We start from the raw sequence: 15,765 nt of genomic DNA on the forward strand, positions 1-15,765 counted from the left end.
TAATATAATTTTTAAAGTTAAAACTTTAATATAGGTTTACTTTATTATATTTATTTATTATTATATTAAATTTTAATATACTTTATATTTAATATTTTTTTATTTAAATTCTTTTATTAATATATTTACATTTTCCTTTAAGGTAATAATTTAAAGTATTATATTTATTATATAAAGTAATAGCTATTAAAGGAATTATTAAAATTATTTTAAAGCATTTATAAATCTTTATAATATATCCTTTAAAGTTATAGCATTTAAGTTTAAGTTTTATAAAGCTATTATAATTATTAGGTAACTATTAATAATATTAATAATTATATACCTATATATAGGAAGTTTTACCGGGGTAGGAATGCCGGGGGTTAAAGGTCCCAATTCTATAACGTTTTAAAGGTAAGTTTAAAGTATTTATATAAGCTAATCCTTAAGGAAGGATATTGCCTATTTTTTAAATATAATAAACTATTATAGTATTGTTTAGCTATAGTTTTATATATTTATTCTATTATTGTATAAGGAGGGAAGTTCTAGTTTTTGCCCCCTATTCCCTTTCCTAGCGTTATATATAATATTCCTTGGTCCGTGCTATATATCGGAAATTAGGCTTCCTTGGTTCCGTGACATAGCATGATTATCTGATTGGTATACCCGCTGCACTTTACGCCCTCCAGTAACTTTGACAACTCGATATCTTGAGCAGAGACACAATAGTCAGTCTATACCTTGACCCTGTCACAGGAAATGGAAACTCACAGTTGTGCGTGTGAGTCCCCAGGAGTTCGAACTTCGTATCCTGGCTTGAATATATACCACAAATCGTTGAAGGTAACTTTAGTAATATCAGGGCTAATACCCCGCTGCAACTGCATTGGTCGGCTGAGACACTCATCCATTAAGGTGCAAAGTAACTTGAGATGCTCCATAGCCGTTGTTGACTGGGTTTCTTTCGTTGGAAACCTAAGGTGCGATGCACTTCGTTGACTAGATATGAAGCCTCGGTTTTGATTGTTGGCAGCTCGCTCCTGGTGTACACCTTTAACACTATTAGCAAACTATCTGGTTATATTTAGGTTCTACCTTGCCCTTTTCGTCATTAGAGCTCATTTCTGTTGTCATCCGCTCCATTTCCTTAACATAACTCCTGATATCTTGCTCGAAATGCACTAGCAGTTTGAATGGCCGAAGGAGCAGTAGACGGTGTCCGTGAGGTCCGACAGCTACTTTGCAATCTGTTATATGATCCAGAGTTTTAAGTAGAAGGCTTGATCGAATTCGAATCTGATATGGCACGGCGTTGAAATTGTTTGATGGAACGTCGAGGAGGCTGGGAAGATTGAGTCGACTCTCTGGGCTGCCTCTGTATTGGACGTGACTATAATATGGTCCTGGCTCTTCAACGAGAACATCGATAATAGCCGTCGGCTTGTCGTTGACTTCTGGGCGGTGGTTCCATGTCCCGAGAAAATTCTCTGGGCTGATAATTACACGATCGTTGAAATCATCCCATCCCATTTTTGCAATGCCAGGGATAGATTGGAGGTTTTGTAAAGAGCTGTTGTCTTGTTTTTCTGAGCTATATAGCGATTCTTCGCGATCGCTAATAGTTTCACCAATTTCCGACGACATTGGCGTAATTGAAGATTGATCTAGGGATTGCACTTGTTCTGAGGTCCCCTCAACCTGTTCGCTCCTCGCGGAAGACTTGCCTTCCTTGGAATTAGGTGTCGCCCCCAAGAGGACCATATTCTCTGCGCTGAACATAGTTGACAGTAGGTGTCATGCAGAAAGGCATAGCCTTAAACTGGGTTCATTGTTTTGCAGTCCTGAGGAAGCCAATGACATAGGTGAAGACATCAAACTCTGTTCAATCAATCATTGGAAAATTGGATATGCAACGTGTGTGAGCGACCTGCATTTCTCACCCAAGCTACCCCGATCTGCTCAGCGAATCAGACGGGTGAGGTGATAGCAGGTTGCGCTTATTTCTTGGCACAACGCTCAGCTACATATGAAGATGTAGCTGACGACCCCCTGTTCCCCTAATTGAAAAGACAAGACGCGGGTATGGGCATACCAAGCCATAGTCATATAAAGTACCTCACAGTGAATGGGGGTCTTATGAAGATGATGATCCTCAATAGACCACGCAAAATTGAAAGTTAGGCAGGCTCTTGTATAACTATTAAAGCGTCAGATGCTAGTTCCGGCCCCCAAACTCCCAGATCACATCACCACAGCCACGCGCTAAAGCATTCGCGGCAATCACATGTAAGAAAATCCAGGTATGGGAATTGTGGTTTGCCTGATTTTTTAGGTTTCCTATTGGCGAACTGGGTCGCATGGTTTGCGCGGAAGAAGAGCCCGTGGCCTAAAAACAGCCCCAAACTTGGTCACGCCAGGCGCTGGAGAATGTGTAGCCTTCAGTTATGCCCTCACAGCACAGATGGCCGATATGAAAATCTGACACAGTACTTCTATGTATACAGTACGCAATGCTAAAACATATATGCTTGCCATAGAGAATTCAGTTCCTGGTTTACCTGCGTAAGTGATACTTGTTATATTCAATGCCTCTCGGTGTCTATGGAAATGAAATAAGTGTAAGAGAGCTAACACATAGTCATGGTATGATACCTAGTCGGTATTACTGGCAGAGGCCAATATGCTCCCAAAGGGTCCAGATCTGAAAAAAAACAACAAAAAAAAACGAGAATGGAAGTAGCTATAAACAGCAATTCAATATCCTCTCCTGTTCATTATCGATACCATGCCCGTCTCTTACCTAGTATCAAGAGTCTATTTATACTTGATGTTCCGCTGCGGTCTTTTCGTAACCCCTCCCAAAAAAAATCCTAACATTGATTACACGTTTGTGGTCCTAACTGCAAGAATACTACCAAGACAGCCGAGTATCTGTCATAGTCAGGAAGGTGCCTCTAAATACAGACGCAATAAGGTTCACTTACCCAGCAGTTGCTGCCAGCCTTTCGAACGGCCGCCCTAGAGTAGTGAGACTGAGAAATCCCAAACAAAGCAGTATGAAGACCGTAATAACTCCCAGCCTTTGATTAAGGGTGCCTAAACTCGATAAAATCCAGAGGGGGGCAATCAGCATGATAGACGCCGCCACAAATACAACCAGGGATCCGAACACCTCTATAGCCTTGTCACTGAATGTATATGTAGTAACTTCTTCGTGTGGGCTTAATGGTGAGCGTCGGTGTCGTTGGATCCCGAATATTCCAAGTTTGGGGTGCGTGCGCAAGACAACCTGGTTCTCAAACCATTGGCGGATGGCCGACCTTGGGCCGCAAATGGAGATAAGCTCATCAGAATTGTGGATAAATTTTGTCTCAGCTTCCATGATTGCGCCTTCATTGTTATCAAGCCATGTTTTTATGTTGTCGACAGTTCTTTTGGAAGCCGGAAATAGGCGCCGCATTTGCGAGTATCTGAGCACAGCATCGTCTAAATTGACACTCAATTAAATGAAACTCTCATTCTCAACGGCCTGGGGCTTCCTTACCGTACTGTTGGAGCTTTGCTGTAACTTGGGCCACGAGCTGAGCTCTCTCAGCCAGATCGTCACGAATCGTGCCATTGTTGATATCTCTAGGGATATCATTATATGTGTTGGTTCTTTCTAGGCGGACATCAATGATCCTAGGGGGGTTCTTCCCTATCAGCTTGGTGTTCTTGCTGCTCAACTGGTTGTCTAATTGATCTAGGCCTTCTTCTAGCTCGCTGAGCTGGTCTTGCAAGGTCAATAGAGATCTTGTATGTAGCCTATCGAATCGTCGGAGAGCAAAGAAATCGGGGTCTGAAGAGGCATAGGTAGCAAAGTCTTTATAACCAATGTATTTCCTATTTCACTGACGTCAGACAATCAACCATTTTCATTCTTGGGAGAAAGGATTTTTACCATGGGTAATCATATAGTTCCTGGTCTGTGGGATTCCCGAACCCTCCTGGCTGGTTTCCGACGGCATTCAATGATGAAAACATGAGTGTACTCCTTGTATTTTTTCGAGACCTATTCTCACGATTTTCAGGCTGTTTCAGGGTGAATACGAGCCTGAATTCTACTGCGAGATCTCGGTGTGCCTTTAATCCAATTAAACACGGCCACATCAGGCCAACTCTCCGTCGAGGCGGACTGACAGGCTTTCTACACAGATTATATCACGTGCCATGAAAAGGTGCAATTTAGTAAGTGAGGGCCGATACGCCGTATAAAGCTTTGTAGTCTTGCGGATCAAAGAACTGAGCTGAACAGCATAGGAAATTTTCTCAATCTCGTCCGATTTTATTTCAACGCCTTACTCTAGCAATATGCCTGATGAAAACCCCACGTCAAAGCCACACCATGTCTCTCATAATGACCCTAAGGCATATCGAAATAAACCAAATAAGCACGAGACTATAGATACGCAACCCGCTTTTGCTGGGCAATACTTCCTCGATGAACAGCAACATTGGCTAGATTCGTACAAGGGATACTACGATGGTCCGCCTCCGACGCGTGGGGGCAAAACAGTCGCGACTTTAGAACCATCGCCCAAACCCAAACCCAAACCAGCCCCCGTTAATAATCTGAAGTGAGGGCCCTGATGCCTAGAATCGGTGGTTTCTTCTAGGGTACCATTATTGGAGATGGTTACCAGGGGGTCGATAGAAAAGGGGAGCAATAGGAATTCGTGGCGTTAAAGAGGGGTTAGGCGAACTACACATATGTGTTGGAGCTGGAGCCTGGAGCTGGCGTTATCACCTCAAGCTGCGAGCCCTAGTGAGATTTTTCCCTATTGTACTTGCAGTCTTCTGTGCACTGCGCCCTCATGAGTGTACCACACAGCTGTGACGAATTCATACACTTGTTACTGGGCGGTAGCGCACCCCTCTTCACTCAGCATTGATTCCGTAGCTGTTCACCAGCGACTCTAGAATTTTTGAGTTCTAGGTCTTCTCTTACATCCCCCTGTCTTAGACTTGTAATATCATGTCCCCTGAGGAGGCGAAGTGCCGATCATGCCGCTACAAGTTGGAGTTGGCATGGTTTGATGCTAACGCCTCATCAGGTACTCATGAAGTAATTGTCACTAAATTTATTTATAAAAAATTACTTATTTCCCTCTTTAATCCTGATTTCGTTATCTATTATTAAAACCCTAAAGTGCTAACTTTAGGTTGAAATATGGAGAATTAAATTCTAAGTGTAAGAATCTGCGTTGCTTGCATCGTTGTTCACATAGCTCACACAGATTATTACCATCTTGCGAAACCAGATTTTCAGCGTGCACGGCGCCATATCGCGATAGAAGCAGTAATATATAATCATTTCCCTGATAAGCTGCTGCATGTAGCGCATCTCCGTATTCTCCCCCTAGGGCATTAACATCGGCGCTATTTGAAAGCAGCAACTCGACTATTCTTCTGTTGCCCGCAGCGGATGCGGCTTGTAGCGCAGTGCCATAATGCCCGCCTTGCGCATTAACCTGGGCTCCCTTTTGTAGAAGTAACTCTACTATTGAGTGATTGCCCATATCACAAGCAGCTTGTAGAGCGTTGCCATAATATCCGCCTTGCGCATTAACCTGGGCTCCCTTCTGTAGAAGTAACTCTACTATTGAGTAATTGCCCTTTCTACAAGCAGTTTGTAGAGCGTTGCCATAATGTCCACCTTGCGCATTAACCTGGGCTCCCTTCTGCAGAAGTAACTCTACTATTGAGTAATTGCCAATTTTACAAGCAGTTTGTAGAGCGTTGCCATAACGTCTGCTTTGCGCATTAACGTTGGCACCCTTTTGTAGAAGTAAGTCTGCTATAGAATAATGGCCAATTGACACCGCAGCTTGTAGCGCATGGCTGTGCGTGCCTCCTTGCGCATTAACATTGGCACCGCTTTGTAGAAGGAGCTCTGTTATCGAGTAATGGCCACTGGAACTCGCAGCTTGTAGGGCGCTGCCAAATTGACCGCCTCGTGCGTTTATGTCCACACCCTTCTCAATAAGTAATTGTACTAGTCGGCTGTTCCCACAATAACAAGCAGCCTGAAGTGCATTGCCAAATGGTGTGTTCCAGGCGTGAATATTAACACCATTCTCGATAAGCAACTCCGCTATTTCGTAAGCTGACCGGGAAACAACTAGTAGCAAGTTCGCAGCTCGTCCGCCCGGCCCGTTCACATCGACACCTTTTCGTATAAGTAAATGTACCGAATGGTACCCTTTAAGTTCTAAAGCAAACTGCAGCAATGTGCGACCATTGGAGAGAGTCGCGTTGACGTCGGCGCCTTTGTCGACAGCAAAATTAAACAGATTGGGGTAAGGAAAAAGGCTTAGGATGTATATGAGCTTCTCGTGCCCGAGAGTGAGGTTGTCTAGCCAATACTTGTAAAGATTATCCCTTTGTTCGAGATCCTTGGCCGGCACAAGTTGGTGAACCCAAGTATCTCGCGCTGCTAGCCAGTGCGACATGTCGTGATCTAATCGACTGGCGACTGTGGCATTCGATAGCGCCCCATCGGCGTGATCGAGTATGTAAGTCGCTACATATGTTAAGAGAGAATCAACGCCTGAGCCCCTCGCATCTCCCTCGCCCGCCGAGACAGTACTTTGACGCTGGATATAAGACCAGCATTGGGTCCATATATACGCGTGACTGGCACTGATGGCATCTGGCTGCAACGCTGGGTCTAGCATCTCGAGCCTCTTGTTTTTGCACAAGAAATCTTTCACCGACAAATGAATGAATTGCACAAATTCTCCGTGGGACTCCTTGCGTATCTCAATAAGACCCTTGGACGAAGAAGTGATACGTCGTCGGATGGTCTCGGGGGACGGGAGTGGTTTCCCTATCACCGCCATGTAGAGCTCATCTGGCATCAACGGCCGCTTGCTAAGCAGCACCCATTGGAGCATATTGATGGATTCGGTCCTGTTTGGACTGACCTTTTCTAAGATCGTCTCGAAAATGCCTTCCAGATCTCCAGGTATCTCGTCTAGTGTCTTCTGCATGTCTTCAGGTCGGCCTTCATCGTATTCTTTATTTAGCATCGTGATAACGAGAACAACCCACATGAAGATACCACCCGCCTTCTGTCGCAGCTGGTGCTCGATAGATGGATCTTCTATAATCAGATTGTCTCGCGCATACGTAGCGATAGCCATGCCGTGTTCGTGCCTTCCCTCCACAATTAGCTCGAGGTTGTTTTTCATGCTGACCCAGGGGTAAGGACGACTTGAAAGGCATATCCTAAGCTCGACGCCAATATGAGCAGCATTGACACTCAAGGATTCAAGGAAACCGACCACGTCTCTTGCTCCTTCTTCTCCGCACTCGTCCACTGCGTCGACAAGAAAAAGGAGAGGTTTTGAGCGGAAATATGACTGCTTGGCTATCAAGAACGTTTTCAGCTCAGACTCCTGCCACTGAAACTGGTCTCCGTTCTGCTCCTGATTCTCACGATATAATTCGAGAAAAGCTTCACACAATATACTGTCTTTATTGATGAGTTGATATACGATCGATCGCATCATACCTAGAGGAGTCGTGTCAAGAGGGTCCCCACGACCGTTGAAGAAGTGCGCGACGATTAGGTGGTCGCTGAAAACTTTTTCGCAGTGAGACAAAGTGTGGCTCATCAGTGTCGACTTGCCCGCCCCCGGCTTGCCTTTAATCCAGAGGACTCCCTTATGGGTTCGTAGGTTGCTACCGCGCCGCCATTGCTTGAACTCAGTAGTCTCAAATAGCCAGTCGCAGGTATGTGGATGAGCATTGTCTATTTTATTTCGTCGAGAGTTCATACTAGGGTAACTAAGAGACTTGAGACAGCCTATATACGTCAGTAATTTGCCATGTGGTAGTCCCAACCGAAAGGAAATGGATAACGAGACTGGAGCCCTAAGAACGTAGTACTAACATCTCTTTTCCTCCCGAAGTTTATTCGCCTGGACGACTTGTGTATCTTGGAAGACTATAATCGATTAGCTTTTTCAAAACTTTCGGGTGCTGTTGCCTATACCCCCGTAGTAGTTATTTTGCGTGCCGGAACCGTTGAAGTTAGACTGAGGCCCGCTACCAATTACGACATTTTGGGGACCGGAATCATGGTTGCTGATAGACGTTTCAGGCGGCATGGCCGTGACGGTCGTAACCTGATTCTTCGCAACTACTGATGATATTTCAGTTCTCGGATAGATATACAGTTAATAAACACTTCCATGCAGGCACAGATTGACATAGAAGGTAGATTCAGGTGCAGAAACCTTTCCACGTTCAGCTGAGTTGACAACCCCTCAATAGAAAGTTAGCGTCTCCCACCTTATTGCGTAGTATTTGGGGCTTGGACCGCGGCCCGCCAAGACAATGCAAACCCAGTTGTCGCAAGGCGAGCACTATAGATAGCTCGAGAAAAGTAACTAAGATTACGAGAGGCCATGGTAGATCTCCTTCACGTCTTGGAACCATTTGCGGCTATCATGAGTCGTACGGGTGATAATGTCCTCGAACATTTCCATCAAGAATGTTGGAGCTAGTTCCCAGAATATAGCAGCAGGTAATGGACCTCAATCCAACCTGAACGGGACCGGCACGCAGAATAACTATTACGGTGGCACAGGTAACAACTCCCATAATGTGTACACCGTTTCCAATACTTATCAGCATAGTTCATCCCATGTCCTCAGACACCCACCATGCAGAAGGCCTTGTGTCGAATCGCACCCGACCATCTCGTCGGGAAGATTTTCGAATCGCCCTCATTTGCGCCCTACCTCTTGAATACGACGCCGTTGCCTTGCAATTTGACGAGTTCTGGGACGAGGACGGTGAGGAGTACGGTCGAGCACCGGGCGATAACAACAACTACACCACAGGACGTATTGGCAACCATAATGTCGTGCTGACAATCTTACCAAACATGGGCAAGACTGCTGCCGCCGGGGCTGCCGCGAATTTTCGGTGCAGTTATTCACGACTACGGCTTGCCCTTCTCGTAGGAATATGCGGCGGCGCGCCGATCATAGGGACAGACGAGGCGGTCCTCGGCGACGTTATCATTAGTAGGAATTTAATCCAATATGACATCGGCCGCCAATTCCCGAATGCGTTTGTGATGAAAGATACGCTTGAGGATAACTTAGGCCGGGCAAACAAAGATATTCGCAGCCTAGTCGCCAGCTTCGAGACGGAGCTTGGAAGAGAGCGTTTGCGTAAAAAAGCTGGTGAATACCTTAGCAATCTCCAAGCTACGGCAACTCGCAAGCGTCGGCGGTACGGTTACAGATACCTCGGCGTGGTCGAAGATAAACTCTTCCCTGCAACCTACCAACATAAGCATCGTGCGCCGCAATCGTGCGATGTATGCGAAGGAGAGACTGAGAGACATTGTGAAGAGGCTGCTCAAGCATCTTGTGCGGAATTGAACTGCGACCAGACCCAGCTACTATCTAGGGACATCCTAGAAGTTAAGATGCGACTCGAGCTAAACGAAATGCAATGCCCTGACATTTTTGTCGGGCGAATCGCATCCGGGGATACTGTGGTAAAGTCCGGAAAACATCGTGACCAACTCGCCAGAGAGCTGAACGTGGTTGCCTTCGAGATGGAGGGTGCCGGCGCTTGGGATGAAGTTCCTTGCATAGTCATCAAGGGGATCTGCGACTATGCTGATAGCCATAAGAACAAGAAGTGGCAACCGTTCGCAGCAGCGACCGCGTCATCTGTGATGAAGGCTGTACTGGGTCGATACGCTACTACTGACAGGCCTACATCAGCATGATACAGGCGGGTATCAAGAGCTCATTACTGTTACCGTAATGTCCTGCTGTGATGACAAGTAAATGTTTTATTATTGCACAAGGAAGAAAGTTCTAGTTTTCGCCTCATTCGATTTAGCTTTATATATAATGTTCCTTGGTCCGTGCTGTATGTCGGAAATTACGCTTCAGTAGTTCGGTGACAATTACACCTTGCCCAGGGACAAGTCTACCAACATACGGGTAATACCTAGGTAGCTGCGCACCACATCATAATCGGAGAGAGGAATGGGTTCAGACAGCTGTACACTGTTACATCTTTGTGGAATTGAGGTTGCGATACTATATTTCCCAAGCTCTGCATTTTACTAGAATAGCACGATAATAGAGATAAGGGCTAATCATAATCGTCATGGATCCCTATACCCAATTTGACCGGATTTACACTTATTAAGCTAACGGGATATTTTAACCAGCGCTAACCCTAGGACCGCAGTGTAATCCTGTAAATATATGCTTATATTGCGGAAATTTTCTACGATGCTGTCTTATCTAAGTACGACTTCCGTAAGGAAGCCATGATTCTCATTTAGAATAACCATGATTAGTGTAGCCTAAGCCTAAATATTCAACATAACAAAGGTCGCTTCATCGCTCATCCCGACGGCCCAGCATTCCGAGGCACCAGTATAGGTAGCTCTTTCATCCTTCGAGAGACGTAACCATCAGCCATAGTGGCCATACCGATTGCCCAGCCCCCCAATCGTAGAGGGGGCTGGTAGTACCGAAATTCACATTTGTTTCTCACTAGCAGCAAGCTCATTGCACTTCTACGATTAAATGACGACAACCATGGAAGTGAAAATAGTATCACCACCCAACCAGTAACTTCTAAATGACCGAAAGTGCTCCTAACTATTCAGTTATTAGTCGGCAACGGTATTGAACACTTCCCCTTGTAAAGAAGAATTTCTTGGCACCTACTGTTAGTGGATTGCCAAGGAGTGACTTCAAAATGGCCTACCCTGCCATACAAAGTGAGGTATTCAGTTATCAACCTCTTAATACCGCCTTCTCAACCTGGTCAGCCTGGCAGTATGATTTTGTTTACGAAGGATCAGGTCTCTTGCTTACTCAGACTGAAACGGTGACCTAATCGGCATGTGTATAGTTGCCGGAGCTAGGCAGAGGGTAGGATTCTACAAGACAAGAGCGCATGGGATGTCATAATTGGTTCATGAAACTCGCTACCGCAAATGCCTTTGAGTACCGACAAGGTTTCCTGATGCATCGTAGACAGGGCACTAGAGGTGTGATGTATGCAAAGTGAAAATATAAGTTATATACGTTATCCGATAAGTTCGTTATGTCATATATGCAAAGAAGTTTCCCCTATATACACTGTCTCCTGCTTCATAGTCCCATTATTACCAACTTAAGCGCCGATAACACCGCCAGCTCCAGGGCCGCCGAGGTAGAAGAAGCTACCCCAGTTGGTGCCTGAGCTCCACGTAGGCGCGATGTTGTAGCGGTTGGTGTCGCTGATGACGAGCTGGTCCTGGCCGTTGTAGTCGACGTAGTAGCCGTCGCCGTTGACGGTCACGATGTTGTGGATGTAGGCCGACTTGCCGTATCCTGCGTTGGGGAACTCGCCGCTGCCCATGTCTGTCGTCGTCAGCGCCGACTGGCTGTTGTAGATCTCGCCGTAGAAGTCGATGACGTCGGAGTGGTCTGCCAGGGTGTCTCCCGCATTGACGCCCTGAGAGAACAGCGATCCCGGATAGTACCCGATGTACCTGTCCAAGCACCATAGCCACCAGTTGCCGCTGTCGAGCGTGTACCCGATCTCCAGCTCGTACTGAGCGCCGCCGTTCACGGAGAGCGGCGCGAACGGGATGCCGGGGTAGATCTGCGAGTCAACCTGCACCCAGCCGGCAACGTCACGGTTCCAACCGCCTTGGTTATTGGCGTCGGAGCTATAGCCGTTGGTAGTATAGTAGCTAAAGAGATGGGGGTCGGCAACCTGGTTGGGGTAGTTAATCCAGCCGGCTTCGACGGTCTGGGTAACAGCACCCGTTCCAGCGTGGGCCGCGTTGTTGCGGATGACGGCCGTCTGGAGAAGAGAGAAGTCGGCACCGGTTGAGGTGAAAGCCTTGAACAAGCTGAAGGTGCCTTTGCCACCCCTGTTGTAAACGGTCTGCCCCGAGCTGGCGTACCAATGCTGGCCCGCATTGCCGTCGGCGGCAGCGTTTATCTTGAACGCTGAGCCGTCGTCTGCCTTTGTCGGTAGGCGCTTCGGGCCCCTAGCGGTGCCGCTTGTCCGGGGAATGGGCACGGTACCGTTGGGACCTTGCACATCTGCATTCCGGGCTAGTAGCGCGCGAATAGCGTCGACGTGAACGCTCCGCTTTGTGACGGGAGCTGGAGGGGGCTTTGCGATGTTGCCCTTGGCTTGGGACTCCGGTAAGACCCAGTCGATAATCTGGCCGTCAGCCGTAGTCGTAGTTTCGACTACCTCGAGTCCATCGTTACGAGCTCGGATTGGGGTCGCAGATGTAACTTGGAACGCGACGGCAAGGGCCGCGGCCTTGAGGATGGACAGCTGCATTGTAGGACACGAGTTTTAGACAATAGAGAAAGCTTCACTAGACTGGTCTTGAGTCCTCGAGTTGTCTGCTGAGCCAAGGAAATCTCGGCATTTTGTCGAGGGGGACAGCCATATTTATCTGTTGCATGATATCCTCGGGTTCGTGGGTTTGACCAGGGAGGGTAAAGCAGACCATTTGCGCCGTGATGGGCTTCAACCCGCGTCCTTCTTCACAAGGAAGGTCGACTGCCATGGAACATCCCTACCAGTATTGGTAGTATCCACTTGACCCCGGTGCTAATCATCCAGAGCCATTTCAGTAACGTTACCCCGGTCCTAAATAAAGCCATGTATAAGGCTATGCTGGCTTCTTTTTGAGCGTAGGGCCTTTTGGTCGTATCTCAGGCATGAGAGCTGAATATGCGGCAATACGACCGATCATGACGGATCTATACTAGGGCAGTGTAAAGATGGCCAAGGCGCAGGGCAACGGTGCTCAGGTAGGATCCTCTTCAGATTTGTTGGGACACTCGATGCCGTAGGAAGGGCTTCCTTGGGAGTGGACGTCGCTTACTTACATAGTACTAGATGGCGAAACGGCCGCAAATAGCACTTTCTTCCCCTGCCAAAAATCGGTCCCATCTTAGAGAATACATCCCTTCTATGGCAGTTTGGCAAGATAAAGAAATTACATTTGGCCCGTAAATCGCTGTGAGCAAACATATCCCAACGTCCTTCATACGCGGGACGCATTGTCCAGGATGGTTTCCATCCCAAGTAATGTCAGAAAAGGCAGCCGGTGATGCAAGTGGGACGCTTGCAGCAGTCAACTACCTCTTTGCAGATAGTACACGGTTGTTGGTTGAAACTTTTCGGACATTTGAGGATCACAGGGCTAGTGAGTGCAGTCGTGTGGACTTGGAATAATGCTACTCTACCCACCGGCCACATGTACTTACTTACCGAGTAATCGTTCGTTCGTTGCAGATGACAAAGAAAAGGGAGCGTTAGCAAGGGCGGTTTGGGAGTTCACGCATAAGATGAGACCCCTGGCATTTCCATAGATGAAACGGAAAATTAATTATGAAAGGACCGCGTTACCAATGCCATACGCTAGACTACATAGTGTAAGTAAGACGCAGCGTAGTTCAGCCTAACCCGTTTAATCCCTTGTTCCTGGTGGCGGCTCACTGCGACCGTTGGTTTATTTTTGGATTGCTACCAGAGCCAGCAATGTCTATTCATCTCACAGGAGTTGTTGTTGATACAGTAGCACAAGGCTTGTATATGCCATAGTCATTTCACAACTACAATCAAGAGCTCAATGCAAGGGGATACAATAGCTATGATCCCAGCGGCGCAACTAAGTTGTAAATAGAACTCCGCGGTTGACGCACTAGTGGTGGCGTTTATGCTGTGCCTTGTGCGCTACAATAAAGACGGCTTCCTTCGTCGAGCCCTACCAGTCCTTGACCCGCACGCTAGGTATCTTGTCTTGTCGTAAGTTACCAGACAGTGCTGCCAGATTGAAAGCTCGGTATAGCGAGTTTCCCGAGGCACTTAGCCTATTGAGCGTATCTGTAGTAGCTAAACTTCAGTTTTGGGCCTCTAAGGTAAATACCAACTGTCAAATCCTGGGGAATCTTAGATACCAACTTCCTATCAGGGTGTGTGGGCAGCGCTGATCTCCGCATATGATCATTGACGCGTCGATACTAACCCATCTCCTTCCTATATTGGATATTGGGACCGGGTGGCATTCCCCTTTACCTGTAGAATCATCAAGGAAATACTATCATGTGCACAGGAGTAGGGTGTCATTGATGGGCTGATGAGGTTATATGGCGATATGGGATATGCAGTGGTGTGCCAATTGCTTATATGGCCCCTCTCAATACTTGATAACCTGCCAGCTGCGCCGAGTAACGACCGAAAGCAAACGCTTCATATCTTATATTTATTCATTTAGAATCTTTTAACGCAAAATTTATCAACGATTCTAAGTGACAACCGAATCATTCTATCTAAAGAACTAGACATGAATTGATTTGCGTGAAAATGTCGATCCGGTTAGCACCGAGATCTGTAAATGTAGATCATTCATCGCAAACCCACAGAAGAGTCTTCCGTCTCACTGAGACAAAACGAGATGGTGTTCGTAGATCCCAAATTGTAACACGTGGTGGTGATCTTTTCTAAATCAAGTATACCTTTGACAGTCTCAATTAGACGTGCGCATCCTTTCGCCTAGGATTAGTGCACCGACTAATGACAATGAGGGGCCGCTTGATCAACCTGTTTATTTACCCTATCTCGACCGTACGTTATGTGGTTATTACCAAGTTAATCCTTTGTTGGGTCACGGACGACTAGACTGAACGGCCAAAATATCGGGTCAGATCGGGTCAACAAACCCAGCTCGTAGGCTCTGGCAAGGCCTTCGCCACATTGAATGCGAAAGAGCTTGCATTAAACCACTTCAATCATATTATACCTTGTAGTTATTCAAGTCGCTCTCAGCAGTTGGTCTGCAGTTGGCGTTGAGTTTCTACTAGATTCGCATTACATATATGCAACTAGTCGAGGTTATTGGTGTTGTCGTAGAAAGTGGCAATATAACAATGACGTTAAGTTTTAATTAATCTAGAAACCCCAAACATCTTGATATCACACCAACGCATCAAAAACGCCAATCATCTCACATGGTCCTATATTCGCAAATGAATCAGTACTACGTAGCCGCTATCTAGCCTAGTGATCCATTTCAGTGATATATATATGTGTGTGTACAACTCACATAGAAACATACATACCTAACCAATCTCATGCACATATATAATGAGAATCAGATACTAGCAGATGATTTAAATATTGAATGCGTGAATAAAGCTTACTTGAAATAATATAAAAAGACATATAAGTTAGACCAACAATTGAATTTACAACGACCCCCCTCCCTCCGCGCGCATGATGGTTTTTATTTATCATAAGATAAGATGAAATAAACGAAGAACTCGTGAAAAGAAACTCATCTCTCTCAACATACTTATAAACAACACTCTAGACCTCTTCCTAAGATCTCACTCATCACATCCAGTAATTAATTAATCATTCAATGAAATAAACGACATCGTACGTTTACTTTAATTTATACTTGAATATACTCACACTCACACTCATACTCATACCCCTCAATTCACGCGTTCAATCGAGGTCTCTATCATAATAGCATCATATAAATATACTTAACATGTATACAATATACACTCCAGCTTCATCTCTCGATAACGCCAAGAGACGACCTCAAGAGACCATACCCTGATCTACCTACCCCTCTGTTCCTCCGTTCCTCCATTCATCTGATCCCGTCTCATTCATGATAAACTCAGGCCAAATCTAGCCTTAATTCATTCCGGACAA

The 15,765-nt window shown here is 46.1% G+C and overlaps 6 protein-coding genes across 6 annotated transcripts; 2 read left to right on the forward strand and 4 right to left on the reverse strand.

Moving 5' to 3' along the window:
• Positions 1–529: 529 nt before the first annotated feature.
• Positions 530–2,220, reverse strand: F5B22DRAFT_632148 (uncharacterized protein). The gene is made up of 3 exons (XM_047976658.1): positions 1,086–2,220; positions 757–1,036; positions 530–694 (listed from the first exon to the last, which is right to left on the reverse strand). Exons 1-3 carry the CDS (start codon positions 1,762–1,764, stop codon positions 589–591), a joined length of 1,065 nt encoding a protein of 354 aa, XP_047824647.1. The 5' UTR covers positions 1,765–2,220; the 3' UTR covers positions 530–588.
• Positions 2,221–2,441: 221 nt separating this feature from the next.
• F5B22DRAFT_632149 (uncharacterized protein) lies at positions 2,442–4,262 on the reverse strand. The gene is made up of 4 exons (XM_047976659.1): positions 3,926–4,262; positions 3,530–3,867; positions 2,970–3,471; positions 2,442–2,916 (listed from the first exon to the last, which is right to left on the reverse strand). Exons 1-4 carry the CDS (start codon positions 4,132–4,134, stop codon positions 2,856–2,858), a joined length of 1,110 nt encoding a protein of 369 aa, XP_047824648.1. The 5' UTR covers positions 4,135–4,262; the 3' UTR covers positions 2,442–2,855.
• F5B22DRAFT_632152 (uncharacterized protein) lies at positions 4,263–5,125 on the forward strand. The gene has a single exon (XM_047976660.1). The coding sequence runs from the start codon at positions 4,336–4,338 to the stop codon at positions 4,603–4,605; it is 270 nt and encodes an 89-aa protein (XP_047824649.1). The 5' UTR covers positions 4,263–4,335; the 3' UTR covers positions 4,606–5,125.
• On the reverse strand, positions 5,126–8,276 carry F5B22DRAFT_632154 (ankyrin repeat-containing domain protein). The gene is made up of 4 exons (XM_047976661.1): positions 8,024–8,276; positions 7,922–7,975; positions 5,582–7,834; positions 5,126–5,482 (listed from the first exon to the last, which is right to left on the reverse strand). The coding sequence occupies exons 1-4, from the start codon at positions 8,136–8,138 to the stop codon at positions 5,169–5,171; spliced, it is 2,736 nt and encodes a 911-aa protein (XP_047824650.1). The 5' UTR covers positions 8,139–8,276; the 3' UTR covers positions 5,126–5,168.
• On the forward strand, positions 8,277–10,188 carry F5B22DRAFT_632158 (purine and uridine phosphorylase). Its single transcript, XM_047976662.1, has 2 exons — positions 8,277–8,620; positions 8,670–10,188. The coding sequence occupies exons 1-2, from the start codon at positions 8,500–8,502 to the stop codon at positions 9,779–9,781; spliced, it is 1,233 nt and encodes a 410-aa protein (XP_047824651.1). The 5' UTR covers positions 8,277–8,499; the 3' UTR covers positions 9,782–10,188.
• Positions 10,189–10,887: 699 nt separating this feature from the next.
• On the reverse strand, positions 10,888–12,640 carry F5B22DRAFT_58442 (uncharacterized protein). The gene has a single exon (XM_047973421.1). The coding sequence runs from the start codon at positions 12,364–12,366 to the stop codon at positions 11,194–11,196; it is 1,173 nt and encodes a 390-aa protein (XP_047824652.1). The 5' UTR covers positions 12,367–12,640; the 3' UTR covers positions 10,888–11,193.
• Between the last annotated feature and the right edge of the window lie 3,125 nt (positions 12,641–15,765).

The sequence above is a fragment of the Xylaria bambusicola genome (genome assembly GCF_022495145.1).
Source record: "Xylaria bambusicola strain CBS 139988 unplaced genomic scaffold F5B22scaffold_112, whole genome shotgun sequence".
NCBI classification, from domain to species: Eukaryota; Fungi; Ascomycota; class Sordariomycetes; order Xylariales; family Xylariaceae; genus Xylaria; species Xylaria bambusicola.

Excerpts from the sequence above, each read along its gene's own strand:
- F5B22DRAFT_632149 (XM_047976659.1), bottom strand. The coding sequence starts at position 4,134 with ATGTGGCCGTGTTTAATTGGATTAAAGGCACACCGAGATCTCGCAGTA. Across the intron at positions 3,472-3,529 it reads AGCAAAGCTCCAACAGTACG|ACGATGCTGTGCTCAGATAC; the intron begins GTAAGGAAGCCC and ends GTGTCAATTTAG. Across the intron at positions 2,917-2,969 it reads AGGCTGGCAGCAACTGCTGG|ATACTCGGCTGTCTTGGTAG; the intron begins GTAAGTGAACCT and ends TGACTATGACAG.
- F5B22DRAFT_632152 (XM_047976660.1), top strand. The coding sequence starts at position 4,336 with ATGCCTGATGAAAACCCCACGTCAAAGCCACACCATGTCTCTCATAAT.
- F5B22DRAFT_58442 (XM_047973421.1), bottom strand. The coding sequence starts at position 12,366 with ATGCAGCTGTCCATCCTCAAGGCCGCGGCCCTTGCCGTCGCGTTCCAA.
- F5B22DRAFT_632158 (XM_047976662.1), top strand. The coding sequence starts at position 8,500 with ATGTCCTCGAACATTTCCATCAAGAATGTTGGAGCTAGTTCCCAGAAT. Across the intron at positions 8,621-8,669 it reads TAACTATTACGGTGGCACAG|TTCATCCCATGTCCTCAGAC; the intron begins GTAACAACTCCC and ends TTATCAGCATAG.
- F5B22DRAFT_632148 (XM_047976658.1), bottom strand. The coding sequence starts at position 1,764 with ATGTTCAGCGCAGAGAATATGGTCCTCTTGGGGGCGACACCTAATTCC. Across the intron at positions 1,037-1,085 it reads GAGCTCTAATGACGAAAAGG|GTGTACACCAGGAGCGAGCT; the intron begins GCAAGGTAGAAC and ends ATAGTGTTAAAG. Across the intron at positions 695-756 it reads GGGGACTCACACGCACAACT|ATATCGAGTTGTCAAAGTTA; the intron begins GTGAGTTTCCAT and ends TCTCTGCTCAAG.
- F5B22DRAFT_632154 (XM_047976661.1), bottom strand. The coding sequence starts at position 8,138 with ATGCCGCCTGAAACGTCTATCAGCAACCATGATTCCGGTCCCCAAAAT. Across the intron at positions 7,835-7,921 it reads ACTTCGGGAGGAAAAGAGAT|GCTGTCTCAAGTCTCTTAGT; the intron begins GTTAGTACTACG and ends TGACGTATATAG. Across the intron at positions 5,483-5,581 it reads AGCCCAGGTTAATGCGCAAG|GCGGGCATTATGGCACTGCG; the intron begins GCGGATATTATG and ends TTAATGCGCAAG.